The sequence below is a fragment of the Solanum pennellii genome, chromosome 1 (assembly GCF_001406875.1).
Source record: "Solanum pennellii chromosome 1, SPENNV200".
Classification (NCBI taxonomy): Eukaryota; Viridiplantae; Streptophyta; class Magnoliopsida; order Solanales; family Solanaceae; genus Solanum; species Solanum pennellii.
Genome location: NC_028637.1, coordinates 23,705,548 through 23,727,038, shown reverse-complemented (window position 1 = coordinate 23,727,038; position 21,491 = coordinate 23,705,548). Strand labels below are relative to the sequence as shown.

The 21,491-nt window shown below is 33.2% G+C and overlaps 1 protein-coding gene across 1 annotated transcript; it reads left to right on the top strand.

Moving 5' to 3' along the window:
• Positions 1 to 4,815: 4,815 nt before the first annotated feature.
• Positions 4,816 to 5,888, top strand: LOC107018719. The gene is made up of 2 exons (XM_015219277.1): positions 4,816 to 5,458; positions 5,542 to 5,888. The coding sequence occupies exons 1-2, from the start codon at positions 4,816 to 4,818 to the stop codon at positions 5,886 to 5,888; spliced, it is 990 nt and encodes a 329-aa protein (XP_015074763.1).
• Positions 5,889 to 21,491: the final 15,603 nt, after the last annotated feature.

The following is a 21,491-nucleotide window of genomic DNA, read 5'->3' as shown; positions in this document are numbered from 1 at the left end:
TGACCCCCCCCCCCCCAATCTATCCAAATTCGTCCTTATCCTTTTTCGTTTGACCATATAAGTCATTTGATGTCGGATTTTGTATTTGTTTTGTTAATTTTCTTTAAGTTTATCATGTTGATGTTGTTGCTTGAAGTATTATTATTATATTATTTTTTAAATTTCGTTTTCATGTTTATTTTTTTTCACCTTATTTTGTTGTGTTTGATCTTGAAAATAGTTTAGATATTCAGATTTTGTGTTAGTGGGTCAATTTGTTTGGGTCTTGATGAAATGGGTCAACATTTTGGGACTATATAGAATTTTTCTGATGGACCATTAGCTATTATTCAATCAGTGAATAAAAGAAATGGGTCATCTAATTCATGCATTGGCTCTTAAATTTTCAAGAAGAGTTGGGTTTTAATGTTAACACCTATTTAAACTCCCTTGTTCTTTCGTTTGGGGGGGGGAAAAAGAGGGAAAAAAGAAAAAACAAAAATTGCTAGAAAAAATAAACATAAAAAATTTCTTCTTCTTTAAAAAATATTTCATCTTTGATGGTCTTTGAAATTCAAATAAATTTGCTTCCACATTTTTGTTTGTCATCAACTTTAGGTATTTTTTTACATTTCACATGTAAATTTTAATTTAAACATTTTCTTTTATGTTTTGATAAAGTTGTGGTATTAAATTGTTCTCTTACTTATTTAACTCTATTTTGATTCTTATGTGATTATGTTTACTACTATGTTATTTAGTTTGTATTTGTTTATTTAGCTTAGTCTATAGTGATTCTTATAAGATTATGTTTATTACTATGTACATATAAATTGCTAATCGTGTTTAGTTTAAATTTTACCTCTTTATTAGTAAGTAAACTCTTGTTTTTTGTCAAAAAAATGAAATAATATAACAATCACAATATTTTAGGTTATGTTTTTTAAAAAAAAAAAGAGATTGAAAATAAAATAGAAAATGTAAAACTTCATATTTTTACAAAAATGATTAATCTGGTCATTTTTGCAAAAATAAAAATAAAAATCTGGTCATTTCTGCAAAAGTGTAAATTTGGTCATTTCTGCAAAACAAATGTAAATCTGGTTATTTCTGCAAAAATATAAATCTAGTTATTTCAACAAAAAAAAATGTAAATCTTTTTATTTCTGAAAAAAAAAGTGTAAATCTGGCTATTTCTGCAAGAATGTAAACCTGGTTATTTGTCTTAAATAAATATATGGAATGACTATTAAAATAAAAATATAAATTTGACTAATTTGGCTTAATAATCTAACAATTAGATAAAATTTGTTATTTTTTGGAATCTTTTTTCAAATAAGTCAATGTGGTCTTTTGGTATAAAATAAATTTTTTTACTAAATTTGTTATTTCTGAAATTTTATCAATATAAGAAAAAAAATTAAAATTAGTATAACACCAGATTTAAAAGGGTGTTTATTTATTGTTTTGTAAAAAAATTATTTGTTTCTTTTGTTGTTATTGTCAAGTAGTAATACTTTAATGTTTATTTGTTTCTTTTGATAAAAAAAAATATATAAATAAGCTAAAACAAATCATTTTCTTGTCTATGTGTTGCAATATATTCATTTATTCATTTTTGTCATTATTAGAAAAAATTGAGTAATTAATTATCAGTTGTTGTTGTTTTAAAAAAAATAAAATTTCAAATATCATCATGTGTTCGGTTACGATTCTTCGTGTGTATTCTCTTTCTAAAAAGGAAAAAAGAGGGTCTTGTGTGCGGTTACGCTCCTAGGCCAATCAATTTTTTCAAAAAATATAGTAATTAATACAAAATTTCTCCTTTTTATCCAAAAAATCATTTTTAATTAAATATAACTTAATAAAGCGACTTTGCTAGAATCACGGGACTCGGAGGGTACCTCATACCTTTCCTCCGATCAATAGATTTCCTTACCCAATAAGAGTTTTTTTTTTAACTTAGGAATACTGGGTAACTTGTATGTTGTGTCTTTTTTCCATCATGCACATTTGGCCTAGAAAAATCTATGATAGTTATCTACTCTAGACCAAAATATTCATTTTATGTGCTATGTGAAAATAATTGGTTCAGAAGGTCTTTACATTGTTAACCAGCTTCAAAATAGCTTGTGAGTTTTGTTTTTAAAAAAAAAATTCGAAATAAAGGGTATTCATCCAAGGGGGCAAGTTTTTTTTATTAACTAAGCACACCTGATTCTCACTAAAAAGAGATATGTAGGCATTCCTTCTCGGGTTCAGTGTTTGTAAAAATGGGTGTTTTATCTTCTTTTCTTTTTTTCAAAAACTTTTCTTTACTTTTCTTTCCTTCCCCGGTTAGAGTTTTTCATAAACCTTTAATTGGATTCTATAGTCTAGAAGCGAAGAAATTTCAGGGTTCATGATCGTTGACACCATACCCAAAGATTTATCGAAATAGTGGACAGACATGGGGAGTCATGAGCAAACAATAGTAAAGGAACACTTGGGGCATCTAGTGCATCTAATGGAGATTGACCCTGGAAGGAATGTGATCGACGCATTGATCCCTTTTGGGATCCAAAAACTAATGTATTTCGATTTTCTAACTTTGAAATGACACTAACTTTGGAAGAAATTGTCGGCTTCATGGGAAAGGGTCTAGTGTTCGAGGTGCTGATCTATGCAATAAAAGACCCATAATTCCGAAATATTTTGATGTTAAAAAGTTCCTAGAAATCCTCAAGATCAATCTAATAGAGAAAGAGAGTTTGAAAATGTGTAGGTCTCACTTGAATTTCTATACCAGAGATACGGCAAAAGGATGGATTCAAAAACTATCAAAACCAGCTGAATAACCAAGGGGGTGATGAGGCTTGGAAGGCAAATGGATGTTTTGCCTTTATGGTCGAACTTTGGGGCTCATTGGTTTTCCCAAACAGGACAAGCATATTGACATTCGTATGGCTAGTGGTGAAGGCGTTGACGATAATGGAATGTTCAACTATTATTTCTATGATCCTGGCAGATATGTTTCGTGCATTACTTTGAAGGTTGTAATATTTTTCTCCAAATATTATTTTGGAATACCTTTAGCACTATGATTGTGTGCACAGGTTACTCCAGACTGGTGTAATTACGTTTCCTCCCATAAGGAAAGGGAAGCCAAAATTGATTTTCCAAAAGGAATCATAGCATGTGAAGAAAAACTTTTGGTGATCACATCTGATGAAATAGTGTGGAATTATTACTGGTTCCCAGCTAAGGATATCATTTGCATGTCTAGTGGTATCTCATTTTTGGTGTTGATTGGTCTTAGAGGTGTTCAACCCTATTCCCCTTTTTTGGGTTATGCGCCAGCTGGTCAGAGTTCATGAAATCCCACCCAATGATGATATGAGTAGGTTTGCATATGACACTCCACCAGGTTTTTCCTTTAATAACGAAGATATTATGAAGATTTGGTATTGGAGTACAATTTCTAAGCTAAGTTAAATGGTTGTGAAGCAAGATAAGAAAGGTGTCTCTTATGTACTTATCGTTGTTTTGTGATCCAATGACATTTGGTGACACTCCCAAAGGATCCAGCAGAAAAAGAAGAGATCAACGCATTATAAGAAACTTGGAAAAAGAATTGGAGAAGGCCAAAGCAACCATTCTCCGGCAAGAAGTTCAGGTCCAAAGAGGAAGAAATCACCGGTTAGAATTGCAAGGTATGGAAGGAGAATCGAAGCATGCAGAGGAAAGATTAGCCCGGTTAGAGGAAGAATTGGATAGTAGAATCCATTTGGCATGTCATATAAAAAAGGAGCAGAGTTTTGAGATCTCTCGATTGAAGAGGGACTTAGTGGCATCGGAAGAGGTCATGCACTATCAAAAGGGAGAAATTCACCAGTAGAAGGAGAAATTCGAGAAAGAAAGGTCATGTTGGATGTATCAGTTAAAAGAATGTAAAAGAAAAATCAGCCATTGTGTTGATATCGAAGAGGGGCAAAGACAAATGATCATTGAGAGAGAACACTTCGCCATAAACTTGAGGCAGCAGAAGGGCGAGAGGCCCTTTTGAGGAACAATCTTGGTGATAATCAGACTTTGTTAAATGACTATCATCAAAACATGGGAAAGGCTAGGCGTCAAGTTCATCAACTGGTAGAGAAAACCTTCTATGTTATTAAAAATCATCGCCGTATGAATAATCAAGAAGTGGAGAGCAAGCAAAGACCATTGTTCCCTATCTGCCGAAGGTGTTGCTGAATTTTTATGAGACTTTGGGAGGAAAAAGAAGGCCCCAAGAAAGTGATGAGGATTGAAGAGAAGTTTAGTTTTTTTTTTGTTTGTTTCATTTTGTTTTGTTGAAAGACTTGGTGTTTTAGTCTAAAAATTGGTGTTCAAGGATATTATGTTGATCCAGGTTGTGTTTAAACCCATTGATTTTGTCGTTTTGGTTGAAGTTTTTAGCAAATGAATGAAAGGATTTTATTTCTTGCTATTCCAAATTAATCTTGTTGAGTTGTCTAAATTTCTGAACTACCTAATGATTAGATTCGTGTGGCGACATGATACGTACACAACCTCCAAAGATTCCGATAAGAATTTCTTTTTAAAACTTTTTCTTTTTCCAAAAAAAGGACAATAAGCAAAGCAAAGTTGGGATGAGACAATGGCCTTCTGAACCCATGTTACTATGTGATTGACAAATGTGTGATTGATTTATAAAATTGTCTAACCCCTACCAAGTTTGTTCATTTCACTTCAACTTTAGTAAGCTTTCGGTAGTTGGTTTGTGGCAAACTAGCAGAATACCCGCATTTTACCAGGTCTAAGGTAAGAGTGTCAATGACAACCAATAATAAAACTATGGTGAACCCAGTGGATACTCCAATTGATTCAACAATAATAGAGATTTCAACTGTTGAAGAAAATCGGACATTGAGACATATTATGGCACAGTTGTGGCAAGCCTGGGCCAATGTACAAGAACCACCAACGTCTATTCCTGGTTTTCCTAAGATCACTACTATCCGATCTTCATCTTCTCAGGTCCCAATATCATACCCATTCTTCCCTCCAAGGTCTGGTCCATTTGATAATTGTAGGGCCGGGCCATCAACAACACGCCCTCAAGGCATGTCATTCAGGAATAATACCATCGTCACAACAGCTGCACCGGTCTACACTCTCCCAAAACCAACTGTTACGCAGAGAGCAACTCAAGAGGGAAACTTCACCACTCATCCAGAGAAATACTATACTCCTGGGATAGCATTTTGGGGCCCTAACTCTGTAAAATTCGGCTACCCCATTGATGTGGAGAGGCCCACTCAAGGCTCAGAGCAAGAAGAAATGTTGAAAAAATTGAAAAGCATCGAGCAAGACATGAAGAGCATGCATGGGTTAGGAGGGCACAAAAGTGTCGCGCTCAAGGACTTGTGTATGTTCCCAAATGTCCACCTGCCACCTGGGTTCAAAACCCCTAAGTTCGATAAGTATGATGGGCACGGTAATCCAATAGCACACCATAAGAGATACTGCAATCAACGTCAGGGTCCACGGGTTAAGAAGAATTACTCATGGCATATTTAGGTGAGAGCCTGACTGGTGTCGCTTCAGAATGGTTTATAGACCAAAAGATCTCCCATTGGCACATATGGGATGATATAGCTCAAGATTTTGTTAGACAATTTAAGTACAACATCGACATTATGCTGGATCGCTATACACTCTCCAATATGAGAAAGAAGCCAAGTGAAAGCTTTAGAGAATATGTTATCAAATGGAGAGAACAAGCAGCCCGAGTTAAGACACCGTTAAATGAGAAAGAATTGGTTGATATCATTATAGAGGCTCAAGATCCTAACTACTTCTACCACCTCACAGCCGCAATGAGAAGACCGTTTCACATAGCAATCAAAATTGGGGACATGGTCTAAAGTGGTCTAAAAAGAGGAAAATCGTGATCCAGACAACAGTCAAAGATACCACACAGGACATTCAAGGTGGTTCAACAAGTTTTGGAAATCGTAAAAGAAAAGAGGAAGTTGGTTCGCTCGCATCGGAGTCAAGGGGCGTTCACAGGAATTCTAATTGTCCTCACCCATCGGTTCAGGGACAACCTAGCTATCCTCGGCATTCCTAACCTTATGCCCCTCAATATCTGGTACCTCCATCTCCGTACATGGTCTTTAATGCTCAGTCATATGTGCATCTTCCCAGTCTCCCGTATTTTCGAGCCCCAACTCAAGGAAACCTTCGCCCACAATGACCGCCCTATCAGGTCCCTTATAACCATTATCCTATGAAAAATTATATTCAAGAGAAAACACAGAAAAAGAAATTCACTCCATTGGGAGATTTGTACTCCAGCTTGTTTCAAAAGTTGAGAAAGATAGGAGTGATTGAGTGTATCCCACCATATCGTCTGAATCCAAATGCTCCAGGTTTCCAAGTCAATGAAAGATGTGAGTACAATTCAGGGTCCCCAGGACACAGCACTGATAATTATTGTACCTTGAATGGGGAGATAGAGAAGCTAATCGATCATGGAGTTTTCGTTGTGACAAATGATCAAAACACTCCCAATGTGGCCAATAACCCACTTCCAACTCAAAACAACTTAGTGGGGTATGGTTTGTGATGATCAAGAGAACAAATTCCTTGGAAAAATGGAAAAGTTTTTTAGGAAGATCAGAGAGGAAGTCAAGTTGATAAAGAGTTTAGAACCAGCTGCATCTCTAAGTATGGAAGGTGTCAATCTTAACACCAAAGTTTTGTGCATCCCGAGGGTTTCGAAGGGGATTAAAGTTCGAATGGCTATGCCAAAGTTGTATGTATCAAAAGGTTTTTCATTAACAAAACAGGACCAAAGTTTCTTGACCAAGTTGAAAGAGCCTATCTTTGTACAGCTTCCGGTAATTGATTCAGAGGTTGTCCCTTTGAACTATAACAAAATCATGGTGGTTTATCGAGGAAAGGAGATTGTCGAAGAAGTTGATGAAGGGGGAGGTTTGACACATTCGGAAGATGTTATTCTCCAGAAGAATTAAGAAAAGGGAAGATGACTCAAAATATCCAAGTACCACTAAATAAAGCAGTTACTCAGGAAGAATATGAAAAATTTCTAAAAAATCTTAAGGTTCCAGATTACTCTATTGTGGAACAATTTAAGAAGATCCCCGCACAGATTTAACTGTTGTCTCTACTTTTGCACTCAGAAGAACATCATCGTGTGTTGAATAAGGTTTTGAATGAAAAACATGTGTCGAATGAGACCACAGTAAAATAGTTGGAGAAAATGGTCAATCGCGTCTTTAAGTCAAACACCATCACTTTCACTAATGATGAGTTGCCCAAGGAAGGAGCTGAACACAACAGAGCTTTGCTTCTTAAAGTGAAATGTGAAAGATACTATGTAAAGAGGGTCATGATAGATGGAGGATCAGGGGTAGACATATGTCCTCTTTCTATGCTGCGAAGCCTAAAAGTTAACCTTGACAGAATTGCCCCAGCAATGTATTTGTGCGAGCTTATGATGGTTCAAGGAGGGATACCATTATCAAGTTAAACATGACAATTGGGCCAGTGGACTTTATATTGTGTTCGAAGTAATGGATATGGAAACATCTTATAATTTTTATACTAGAAAGGTCATGGATCCACATGGCTCGGGATGTCCCATCAACTTTATATCAAGTTGTCAAGTTTAAATACAACCATCAGGTAATCATTGTTCATGGGTAAGATGATTCACCTATTTAAAGAGATCCATCCATCCCATACGTTGAGGCAAAAGAAGGATGTGATTCAGTTGTTTACCAGTCTTTTGAGGTCATATCAGTCGATCGCTTTAAAGAAGGAGAACCTATCATCCAATCATATCTCTCTTCTTTCGAATCAATGGCAGAAACGACAATGCTCAAATATAGTTATCAACCCGATAAAGGTTTGGGAGTATGTTCGCAAGAAATCGTGGATCCCATTACTCTCTTAGGAAACCAAGGCCCCTATTGACTCGGATACAAACAAAGTAAGAGAATGGAGATAAGGCTAAGAACTACAAAAGTATTGATTGGGCGTTGCCGCAACCGATTCCCCATATTTCTCATTCTTTCATCAAACCTAAGGGTTCTAAAATGAAAGATTCATTCACTCTTGAAGACATTGAAAAAGTTATTGAGGATCTCCAGTCAGTTGTTTTGTGAAGTAAATATGGTCCAAATTGGTGAAGGAACAAGTCATGCCGATGTTCAGCTCGTGGGCTCAGGTTTTGAGCTAAGCAATTGGGAAGTCACTCTTTTCTACATAAGGAAGGAGTCGCGGTAGTTTGTTTTGCTACTCTTTTGTATTTTGTTATTTTCAGGGTTGTGATCCGCATTTTGTATTAGTGTCAACCCTTCTCTCCTCTTTTTCCGATTTCAATGAAATGAATTCCAGTTTCATAGTAAATTTTGTCTTTTTCCCTCCGTTAATTCTTATTCTCTATTTTTCAGTTCGGTAAATGTCGGATTTGATAACATGACATGCATGCGGAATTAACTTCTAGATTTCAAAGAGTTGTTTATTCTTGAATCACCAAGTCAAGAGGTTGAATATGATGAAGAAGAGGCTTTTAGGGAAATTAATAGGGAACTTGAATAGTTTGATTACAAACCTAAGCCTAATCTTAGTGAAGCTGAGACAATCAATTTGGGAAGTACTGAGGATGTTAAGGAAATAAAAATAAGTCTGCATATCAATCAGGAAATTAGAAAGGCCATAATACAACTTTTTTTTTATTATAAAGATGTGTTTGGTTGGTCTTATGATGACATGCCAGGTTTGAGTGTTGATTTAGTGGTTCACAAGTTGCCCACTCATCCTGATTTTCCATCCGTCTAACAGAAAAGAAGGAAATTCAAACCGGACGTGAGTGAAAAAATCAAGGAGGAAATCATGAAACAACTGGATGCGAATGTGATCCAAGATATTCATTACACTACTTGGTTGGAAAAGGATGGAAAGACAAGAGTTTGTGTTGACTATCGGGATTAGAATAATTCTAGTCCAAAGGATAACTTTTCCTTTCCTAATATCCACATTCTAGTTGATAATTGTGCAAAACACGAGATTCAATCTTTTGTGGACTGTTATGTGGGGTATCATCAAATCTTGATGGATGAAGAGTATGCTGAGAAAACTACTTTCACCACTCTATGGGAGACCTATTGCTACAGGGTCATGTCGTTTGGTCTTTATAATGCTGGGGAAACATACATGAGAGATATGACCACCATGTTTCATGATATGATGCATAAAGAAATTGAAGTATACGTCGACGACGTAATAATCAAGTCTAAAACACAAGCTAATCATGTGTAAGATCTGAGAAAATTCTTGGAAGGAGTGCAAAGATATGATCTCACGCTTAATCCAGCAAAATGTGCATTTGGAGTTCCATCTGGAAATTTCTGGGTTTTGTTGTCAGTAAAAGGGGAATTGAATTTAATCCTTCCAAAATAAGAGCCATTCAAAATTTTCCACCCACGAAAAATAAAAGTGAAGTCATGAGTCTACTTTGGAGGTTGAACTACATCAGTAGGTTTATTGCACAACTCACAACCACTTGTGAGCCCATTTTCAAACTTTTGAAGAAGGATGTTGCTGTTAGATGGACAGAAAACTATCAATGAGCTTTTGTAAAAATCAAGGAATATTTGTCCAACCCTCCTGTGTTGTTCCCGCCTGAACCTGATAGGCCTCTCTTTCTATTCAATATCTTTCAATGACAGACAATGCCTTTGGGTGTGTTCTCGGGTAACACGATTCCACAGGCAGGAAGGAGCAAGCTATGTACTACTTGAGCAAGAAATTCACTAGTTATGAGGTCAAGTGCACCCTTTTGGAAAGAACGTGTTGCACCCTAACTTGGGTAGCTCAAAAGTTAAGACATTACCTCTTGTCCTACACAACTTACTTCATATTAAGGATGGATTCTTTGAAGTACATCTTTCAAAAGCCAATGCCAACTTGAAGACTCACGAAATGGAAAATTTTGCTCACAGAATTCGACATTATATATGTCACTCGCATTGCAATGAAAGCTCAAGCTTTGGCAGACCACTTGGCAGAGAACTCAGTCGATGGTGACTACGAACCATTTGGATACATATTTTCCAGATGAAGAGATTAGATCAATTGAGGAAGTATGTTCATATGGAAATCAGTCCTGGCAATTGTACTTTGATATGGCAATCAACGCAAAAGGCATAGGGATTGGGTCGATTCTAATATAGCCCACAGGGCAACATTACCCTGCAACAGCTCGACTTCATTTATGTTGTACAAATAATACAACTGAGTATGAAGCTTGTATCATGGTTCTACATATGGCAATAGATTTGGGTGCGCAAGAATTGATTGTGTTGGGAGATTCTGATTTGCTTTTTCGACAAGCTCAAGGTGAATGGAAACTCGAGACCTCAAGCTTCTTCCATACAGACAATGTGTTGAAGATCTTAGCAAAAGGTTTAGGTCCATAGATTTTAGATACATCCCAGGTTTCATAATTTATTGGCTAATGCCTTGGCTAATTTTGCCCCAATGCTTCCATATCCTGGAAACACTTACATCACCCCATTGGAGATTCAAGTTCGGGACCAACATGGTCATTGTAATACAGTGGAAGCAGAACGAGATGCTGAGCCATGGTCTCATAGATCAAGAATTTTTTGAAGACAGAGAGATGCCCCGAACATGCCAATGGAAGCCAAAAAAGAACTATTAGACGTCTGGCTAATGGTTTCCTTTTGAGTGGGGATGTTTTGTATAAACGAACTCCAAATCTGAACTTATTGATATGTGTGGATGCTGAAGAAGCTGAGAAGTTCATGAATGAAGTGCACGTTGGGGTATGTGGACCACACATTAACGGATATGTCCTTGCCAAAAATATACTTCGGGCGGGGTATTATTGGCTTACCATGGAAAGGGATTGCTTTCGCTTTGTGAAAAAATGTCATCAATGTCAAATTCATGGTGATCTCATTCATTCACCTCATTCAGATTTGCACCCCATGGTTGCTCCTTGGCCCTTTGTTGCATGGTGAATGGATGTCATCAGACCGATTGAGCCAAAAGCCTCTAATGGACATCGATTTATTTTGGTCGCAATTGATTGCTTCACCAAATGGATGGAGGCGATCACTTTAAAAGCAGTCACTAAGAAGGAGGTCGTGGATTTTGTCCATTTAAATGTCATTTATCGATTTGGTATCCCAAGAGATATTATCACAGATAATGCTACAAACCTCAATAGTAATCTGATGAAGGAGGTATCCGAGCGGTTCAAAATTGTGCACCACAATTCTACTCCATAACGTATAAAAGCCAACGGATCTGTGGAGGTCGCCAACAAGAATATCAAAAAGATTCTCAAAAGGATCGTTCAACTAGACAATGGCATGAGAAACTGCCTTTTGTACTTTTAGGATATCGCACAACAGTGCGCACCTCGATTGGTGCAACTCCTTATTTGCTGGTGTACGAAACTGAGGCTGTGATTCCAGTGCCAGTCAAAATTTCATCTCTTCGAATTATTGTCGAGGATGGAATTGAAGATACTGAATGGATCAAAACCCGACTAGAGAAACTCGCATTAATAGACAAGAAATAATTGACGGCTATTTGTTTTAGTCAACTTTATCAGCAAATGATGGCTCGTACATACAAAAAAGGTGCACCCTAGACACTTTGAAGTAGGTCAATTGGTCTTAAAGCGCATTCTCCCGCACCAAGAAGAAGCAAAGGAAAGTTTTCCCAAAATTGGCAAGGTTCATATCTTATCAAGGAAGTATTGTCCAAAAGAGCCCTGCACCTTACTAATGTGGAAGGAAAAATCACAGGCATAATTATTAATGTGGATGCAGTCAAAAGATACTACATTTAACGCGTTCTAAGGTACTGCGACAAGTTTCGGGTAGATAGAACAAATGCACCTCTTCCAAAAAAAATCCTCTCATTGAAAATTTGAACAAGGTTTCACCTGATTCCGAAAGAATACGTAGGCAACCCTTTGGGGTTTGGTCATACCAAAAAAAAATGTCTTCCAATATTTATAGAAAACTGGGGCATTTTTTTTGGATAGAATAATGTCAGATTGTAATTCTGTTTATGCTGCAACCTACGTTTTGATAAACTCTAAGAATGATGTTGATCATAAAAAAAATGAGTAAGTCTTATCGGTGAAAACCTTCATAGGCACCATAAGACGACAAAGAAAAATATCTTATAGGTAAAAATCCTATAGACACCTTAAGATACAGGGAGAAACATCATTGAAAGAAATTTGCAAAGATGACCATTTCTCGACACCTCTGCATGAAGGGCACATAGATCAATTGACGATGAATCAGATTTTGAGAACTAAAGAACTCAAACGGATCAGGGGTCAAGTCCAAAGTGTATGTCATGGTTTAATCAAAGTCGACATATGCCTCTAGATAATTTCTCTTTGTCATTTTTGTTTAAAAAGGAATGTCCTTCCTTAAGTTTATAGTCTTGTTGATCCAATCTTTCATACTCATAAGTTTGATATTTTTCTAGTCTTTTTAATATAATATCTTGACAAAATAAAGTAAAGATTGCAAAGCTTACTACGGGTTCCCAAAAGTAAAGTTGAGTATTTGAGTTGACATGCCATTGATCAAAGACTAAAAACACCTCAGATCTTTGCTAAAAATTCGTGAAGATATACGATATAGTCTCTAAAGTCATCATTCTTTGGGACATCACTCGCACTATGATATTTGGTTGTACCGAAAAGATCAAGGCCCTGAATTGACAAAGAGGAAACTTCAAAGGTTGGTCAACCAAGGATTTGGAGTAAAGTTGGAGAAATTGGTCGGGAGTATGGTCAAATCGTTGGAGCATCAAGGCTACAAACCAACCACTGCTTCAAACTAACAATTTTCTCTTTCATTTGCTCCACACAAGAAGGAAAGAAATGCAAGATTTCAAAGAAAACATCACAAAAAGGAAGTTCTCCAAAGTTTTCAAATGTTTGGCGTTTCATCTCATGCTACTCACATTCTTGCCTCTCAATGCAAGAGCTTCGGGTAGTACTCTTCAATCTAAATTCTGTTCAATACACACCAATTCTGAATTCATGTTCAATACGCACCAATCTGAATTTCGTGCAATACGCACACATATTTTTATTCATAGGTAATATGCACCATCATTTGTTCATTTGCAATACGCACCAATCTGAATTTTGTGCAATACGCACCAATTCTGAATTCATGTGCAATACGCACCAATCTGAATTTCATGCAACACGCACATATCCTTTATTCATGGGCAATACGCATCATTCTTTGTTCATGTGCAATATGCACCTGTCTGAATTTCATGCAATACGCACCTATCTGAATTTCGTGCAACACGCACACATCATTTATTCATGGGCAATACGCACCATCCTTTGTTCATGTGCAATGCGTACCTGTCTGAATTTCGTGCAATATGCACCAATCTGAATTCTGCGCAATATGCACACATCCTTTATTCATGGGCAATACGCATCATCCTTTGTTCATGTGCAATATGCATCAATCTGAATACCGTGCAATACACACCAAGTTGAATTCATATGCAATACGCATCAATCTGAATTCTGCGCAACGTGCACATGTCCTTTATTCATGGGCAATATGCACCATCCTTTGTTCGTGCAATACACACCAATTTGAATTCATGTGTAATACACATCAATTTGAATTATATGCAATACGCACATATACTTTGTTAATGGTCAATACGCACCATCCTTTGTGCATAAGCAATATGCACTACTCTAAATTCCGTGCAATACGGATCAATCTGAATTTATGTGCACTGCACCAGTCCTTATTCAGATGCAATATAGATCAATTCTCTTTTCATGGGAAATAGATACCATATGCATATCTTGGGCAATACGCACCAACATTCATGGGTTATACGCACCATGCTCACATTTTTGGGGATACACCCAATCTTAGGACAATCTACAAAGACAATGTGTCTTATTTGAAACTCTCAGGGCAACACAACTCACTTCACATATTCATTCTAGGGTTACTTCCTAGTTCAAAATTCTCATTTATTTCTTCTTCTCTAAAGGAAACACATTCTACATAGGTTCTTCATTTTGTGATCTTGAGTTTTGAGCTTCAACAACCAACTCAAGTTAAAACATGCACTTAAGGATGATCCACCAGCCGCCAAGAGAACATGAAGATCAATCTCAAAGATAATGCACAGAGCAAGTGAAAGATCAAGACAAGATCCTAAGAAGACAAATAAATTAGGGATCATGTAACATTTATAATGTACAGAGACATAGTTCTCTAGTTATTGTTACTATAGGCAGTAGATGATGACAAGTAATATGAAGTAATCTTTTGACCACCATTTCTGATAGTTTAGGTTAACAAAGTTTCTCGAACTACACTGATCTGATTTTCTTTTAATCAAGGATATCTAGGTAATTTCTGAAGCAAGGTTCGGTCATTTTTTCCAAAATGGCTTCATCGGAGTTTGAAACTGTCAAAAATTAGCCACTTCGTTCACTTTCTTTGCTTGAAAGTCTTCATGTTTCCAAGCAAAGAGGGACATGCTGTGAACACCTAATTTTTGACGTGTTTATTTTACTCCTATAATATATAGTAAGGTATTTTTATTTTGTATAGATATTTTTTATGTGTATTTTTGGGTTTTTTGTTTTTATTATTTTAGTGGTCCAAATGACCCAATTTTGTTTGAATTGGGCTGATTTAGATCAATTCTGATGGTCCAATTGATTTTGACCCGGTCCAATAGAAATGGTCAAGATTGAATCTCGACCATTGATGATATTTTGATCCAAGGGCTATTATTGGACCCAAACAAAAATACAAAACTCCAAAAATTAACATTCTTTTTATTTAGATTTTAATTTTCTTCTTCTCTTTGCTCTCATGCCGCCGCCAGCCACCACCCTTTTGGCTGGAAAAATCTTCAAAAATTTACCATCTTTTCCTTTAACCCTCCTCTACACAAATCCACAAACCTTTCATCCATATATGTAGCCAAATTCCGTAGATCTGAGGAAAACCAAATTTGAATCTTCACTTTTTTCCTTAGATTTATGAAGTTCCAATCATTCACATCCCAAACCCTTAAATGAGTAGAGATCTTCAAGGGCTATCATTTGATATAAACTTGAAGTCCAAAATTCATCAAAAAAAATTTGGCGAAGTTTTCTGGCGACCTTCATTTACATGAAATTTATGTCAATCTTTCTCCCCCTCTCAATCTCTATCCAAATCCGTCCTTATCCTTTTTCGTTTGACCATATAAGTCGTTTATTGTCGGATTTTTATTTGTTTTTTAATGTTCTTTGAGTCATGTTGACGTTGTTGCTTGAAGTATTTTTTTTTATTTCGTTTTTATGTTTATTTAAATTTTTTTCTGCCTTATTTTGTTATTTTTGATCTACAAAATAGTCTAGATGTGTAGATTTTGTGTTAGTGGGTCAATTTGTTTGGGTCTTGATGAAATGGGTCAATATTTTGGGCCTATTTTGGAATTTTTAGATGGCCCATTAGCTATTATTCAATCAATGAATAAAAGAAATGGGTGATCTACATAACAATTTGGGCCTATTTTTAGAATTTTTTAGATGACCCATTAGTTTTTATTCAATCAATGAATAAAAGAAATGGGTCATCTAAATGACATTTGAGCATTTTATTTTCTGATGACCCACATAACTATTATTCAAATAATGAATAAAGTAAATAAGTCATCTAAAAAGGCAAAAGAGTCATTTAATTAATCTGAAATAAAAAAAATATTTCATTGGTCATCTTAGGTGACACCTTGGTAAAACAAAGAGTCCAATGCATTCATTCACTCTTAAGTTTTCAAGAAGAGTTGGGGGTTTAATGTTAAACACCTATTTAAATCCCCTTCTTCTTTCATTTGGGGGGCAGAATAAAGAGAGGGAGAAAAAAGAAAGAACAAAAATTGCTATAAAAAATGGGAAATTATTTAAAATGTCATTATTTTAGTATTTAATAGGATATAGTGTTAACACTTTCAATATTTAGTGATAATGTAAAAATTTTACCTTATTATGTATTTTAATTATATTATAATTATTTTGTTTAATTAAAAAGAATACATAATTTATATAACAAACTGGAGCAATTTAGGAGAGAGAGAAAAAATTATAAAAAGTAACAGATGCTTAAAACTCTCTGTATCAGTTACATTTTTTTCAAAATTTGAATGATATATCTGCCCATTATTCATGAAGTTCATCCACAAAAAAATTCTTGCGAGGTTTATGTTTTGGAGAATAAACTGGGTAAACGATTTTTGAAAAATAAACACAAACGAAAAGTCTAAAGTGAGGTATGTTTTAGTTAATTAATACATATATATTTTGTATTTGATTGTGATTTGATGTGATTTTGTTTGTATAATAATTATTCATATGTATTTGCATTTTGAATTTTTATATATTTTAATCAATGCAATTATTAACTTTTGTACTGATATATATAAATAGTATTCTGATTTGAAATTGTTTTTTTAAATTTTGTATAAGAAACTATATATCCAACAGAATATGTATTTGATGCATCAAATGTTTGGACAAGGAATAATGTTCGAATCGTTATTTGAATTACTATTGTAACTTTATTGTTTTGTACTCTTGATACGAATTAATGGTAATGTCATTATTTTCGTATCTAGTATTGACTATGTGAGTTTTTATTTTTTTTTACTACAAAGCATATATGGGGAGCATTAGTTTTATAATAAAGCATTCTGGACATTGGACTGAAGATAATTGCTATGTTGATTACACAACTGAGGCAATTATGATTAAAGAATATGCATCGTATAAAGATTTAGTTGATGAAGTTGCTAATCAGATTTGGGTAGATTTGAGGTATAACAGACTGAAACTAAAGTATAAAATATATGGTAGCATTGCACCTTTGGAGATACACAACGATATGAAAGTGAGAGTATATGTCTCATTGAAAAAAGAAGCTCGAAAATTCGCAAAGTACCCCATTTGTGTAAGTGTATTTATGAACGATCGTGATATATATTATAGAAATCAGTATGAAGAAGATATTGGCATGTGTAGTATAAACGGAGGAAGTACTACTGATAATCAAGCACTAGTTATTAGTGCACCATTAATCAGTACTGAGTTAAGTAACTCTATTATCTGCAATATGAATCATAAAGAAGTCATTGAGGATCAAGTTTATAAGAATAAACGTACTTTGAAAGTTGTGATGATGAAATATGCCATTGATAATAGATTTTAGTGGAAGACAGAAAGATCAAGTGTAGTAAGGTATTTTGTATTTATATAGAATTTATCTTTTGTTGTTATAGTAATTATTCCAGATAATATCATGTATTAATTTGATTTATTTATTTTCTTTTATAATTCATGCAGTTATACACTTGTTTGTGTATCTGAAAATTGTGAATGGATAATGAAGGCTTCCGACATCAATAAATCGGGAATGTTTAGAATTAGAAAGTTTGTAGATGAGCATACATGTCCACTAAAAGATAAAGTGTATAGTCAGAGACAAGCAACAAGCAGTCTTATTGGAGGTATAATAAAGCCCAAGCTAGTTGATCATAAAAGAAAGTTGACGCCGAAAGACATACAAGTTGATGTTAGACTCGAACTTGGCGTAGATGTATCCTACTTAACAAACTGATACAAAAATAAAAAAAATGACGTAAAAATTGTAATAAATAAAATTCAAAATTCAACATAATTTTTTATTTCGAAAATAAAATCTTATGAAATCTCGCAAAATAAAAGATGATTACGAAAATACCTTTATGTATTAAGAGATTTCTTGAATTAATCGATAGATTTGAACAAATTGATCTGAACTTGAATAATTAGTTCTTCTTCAACAATGAAAGACAATAATGGTGAAAATGGTAAATGAGAAAAAAATTGAAAATCTTAAAGATGAAAATAAATTTAATGGTATTAAATTCTAGAAGAAGTCTAAATGGATAGTGAATATATTTAATGTTGGACTGTTTTGAGAAATAAAAGGAAAGACAAATTATAGTATTTAAAAATTATTTTTAAAATACTGACATTTTGACTTTTGATTAAATATTTTAAACTGTAGATATTTTTACTAATTAAGTTAAGAATTGTGACTACTATACTAATTTTTACTACAACTTATTTTTTAAATATTGACATTTTGAAATTTTGACTAAATATTTTAAAGTGTAGATATTTTTACTAATTAAGTTAGAAATTGTGACTACTTTGTCATTATTTTAGTATTTAATAGGGTATAGTGTCAACACTTTCAATATTTAGTGATAGTGTCAAAATTTTACCTTATTATGTATTTTAATTATATTTTAATTATTTTGTTTAATTAAAAAGAATACATAATTTATATAACAAACTGGAGCTATTTAGGGGAGTATAAAATTTATAAAAAGTAACAGATGCTTAAAACTCTCTACATCAGTTATAATATTTCAAAATCTGAATAGTATATATGCCCATTATTCATGAAGTTCATCCACAAAAAAATTCTTGCGAGGTTTATGTTTTGGACAATAAACTGGGTAAACGATTTTTGGAAATAAACACAAATGAAAAGTCGAAAATGAGGTATGTTTTAGTTAATTAATCCTTATATGTTTTGTATTTGATTATGATTTGTTGCGATTTTGTTTGTATAATAATTATTCATATGTATTTGCGTTTTGAATTATTATATATTTTAATCAACGCAATTATCTTTAACTTTAGTACTGATATATATAAATAGTATTCTGATTTGAAATTGTGTTTTTAACTTTTGTATAAGAAACTATATATCCAACAGAATATGTATTTGATGCATCAATTGTTTAGACAAGGATTAATGTTCGAATCGTTTATTTGAATTACTATTGTAACTTTACTGTTTTGTATTCTTGATACAAATTAATGGTAATGTCATTATTTTCGTATCTAGTATTGACTATGTGACTTTTGATTTTTTTTTACTACAAAGCATATATGGGGAGCATTAGTTTTATAGTAAAGCATTCTGAACATTGGATTGAAGATAATTGCTATGTTGATTACACAACTGAAGCAATTATGATTAAAGAATATGCATCGTATAAAGATTTAGTTGACGAAGTTGCTAATCAGATTGGGGTATATTTGAGGTATAACATATTGAAACTTAAGTATAAAATAGAAGGTAGCATTGCACCTTTGGAGATACACAACGATATGGGAATGAGAGTATATGTCTCATTGAAGAAAGATCGAGAATTCGCAAAGTATCCCATTTGTGTAAGTGTATTTATGAACGATCGTGATATAAATTGTAAAAATCAGTATGAAGAAGATATTGGCATGTGTAGTATAAACGGAGGAAGTACTACTGATAATCAAGCACTAGTTATTAGTGCACCATTAATCAGTACTGAGTTAAGTAACTCTATTATCTGCAATATGAATCATAAAGAAGTCATTGAGGATCAAGTTTATAAGAATAAACGTACCTTGAGAGCTGTGATGATGAAATATGCCATTGATAATAGATTTTAGTGGAAGACAGAAAGAATAAGTGTAGTAAGGTTTTTGTATTAAAATAGATTTTATCTTTTGTTGTTATAGTAATTATTCCACATAATATCATGTCTTAATTTGTTTTGTTTTTTTTTTTATAATTCGTGCAGTTATACACTTGTTTGTGTATATGAAAATTGTGGATGGATAATGAAGGCTTCCGACATCAATAAATCGAGAATGTTTAGAATTAGAAAGTTTGTAGATGAGCATACATGTCCATTAAAAGATAAAGTGTATAGTCAGAGACAAGCAACAAGCAGTCTTGTTGGAGGTATAATAAAGCCCAAGCTAGTTGATCATAAAAGAAAGTTGACGCCGAAAGACATACAAGTTGATGTTAGACTCGAACTTGGCGTAGATGTATCCTACTTAAAAAATTCATATAAAAATCGAAAAAATAACGAAAAATTTGTAATACATAAAATCCAAAATTCAACATAATTTTCTATCTCGAAAACAAAATTTTATGAAATCTCGCAAAATAAAAGATGATTACGAAAATACCTTTATGTATTGAGAGATTTCTTGAATTAATCGATAGATTTGAACAAATTGATATGAACTTGAATAATTAGTTCTTCTTCAACAATGAAAGACAATAGTGGTGAAAATGGTAAAAGGGAAAACAAAATGAAAATCTTAATGATGGAAATAAATTTAATGGTATTAAAGTCTAGAAGAAGTCTAAATGGATAGTGAATATATTTTATGTTGGATTGTTTTGAGAAATAAAAGTAAAGACAAATAATAATATTTAAAAGTTATTTTTAAAATATTGACATTTTAACATTTTGATTAAATATTTTAAAATGTAGATATTTTTACTAATTAAGTTAGGATTGTGACTACTTTACTAATTTTTCCTACAAATTATTTTTAAAATATTGACATTTTGACATTTTGATTAAATATTTTAAAGTGTAGATATTTTTACTAATTAAGTTAGAAATTTTGACTACTTTGTCATTATTTTAGTATTTAATAGGGTATAGTGTCAACACTTTCAATATTTAGTGATAATGTCTAAATTTTATCTTATTATGTATTTTAATTATATTTTAATTATTTTATTTAATTAAAAAGAATACATAATTTATATAACAAACTGGAGCTATTTAGGGGAGAGAAAAATTACAAAATGTAACAGATGATTAAAACTCTCTACATCAGTTATAATTTTTTCAAAATCTGAATGATATATCTGCCCATTATTCATGATGTTCATCCAAAAAAAAATTCTTGCGAGGTTCATGTTTTGGAGAATAAACTGGGTAAATGATTATTGAAAAATAAACACAAACAAAAAATTGAAAGTGAGGTATCTTTTAGTTAATTTATCCTTATATATTTTATATTTGATTATGATTTGATGCGATTTTGTTTGTATAATAATTATTCATATGTATTTGCGTTTTGAATTATTATGAATTTTAATCAATGCAATTATCTTTAACTTTTGTACTGATATATATAAATAGTATTCTGATTTGAAATTGTTTTTTTAACTTTTGTTAAAGAAACTATATATCCAACAGAATACGTATTTGATGCATCAATTGTTTAGACAAGGAATAATGTTCGAATCATTTATTTGAATTACTATTGTAACTTTATTGTTTTGTATTCTTGGTACAAATTAATGGTAATATCATTATTTTCGTGTCTAGTATTGACTATGCGATTTTTTATTTTTTTTATACAATGCATATATGGGAGCATTAGTTTTATAATAAAGCATTCTTGTAAAGACTCTCTTGGTCGTTTTGAGTACTAGAACTTTTTATTTTAGAAAATACTTTTCGATAGATTTAAATGGGTGTTTGGACTATTCATAATTATAACTATGAAATTAATGGGGTAGTTTTACTAATTTATTTAGTTA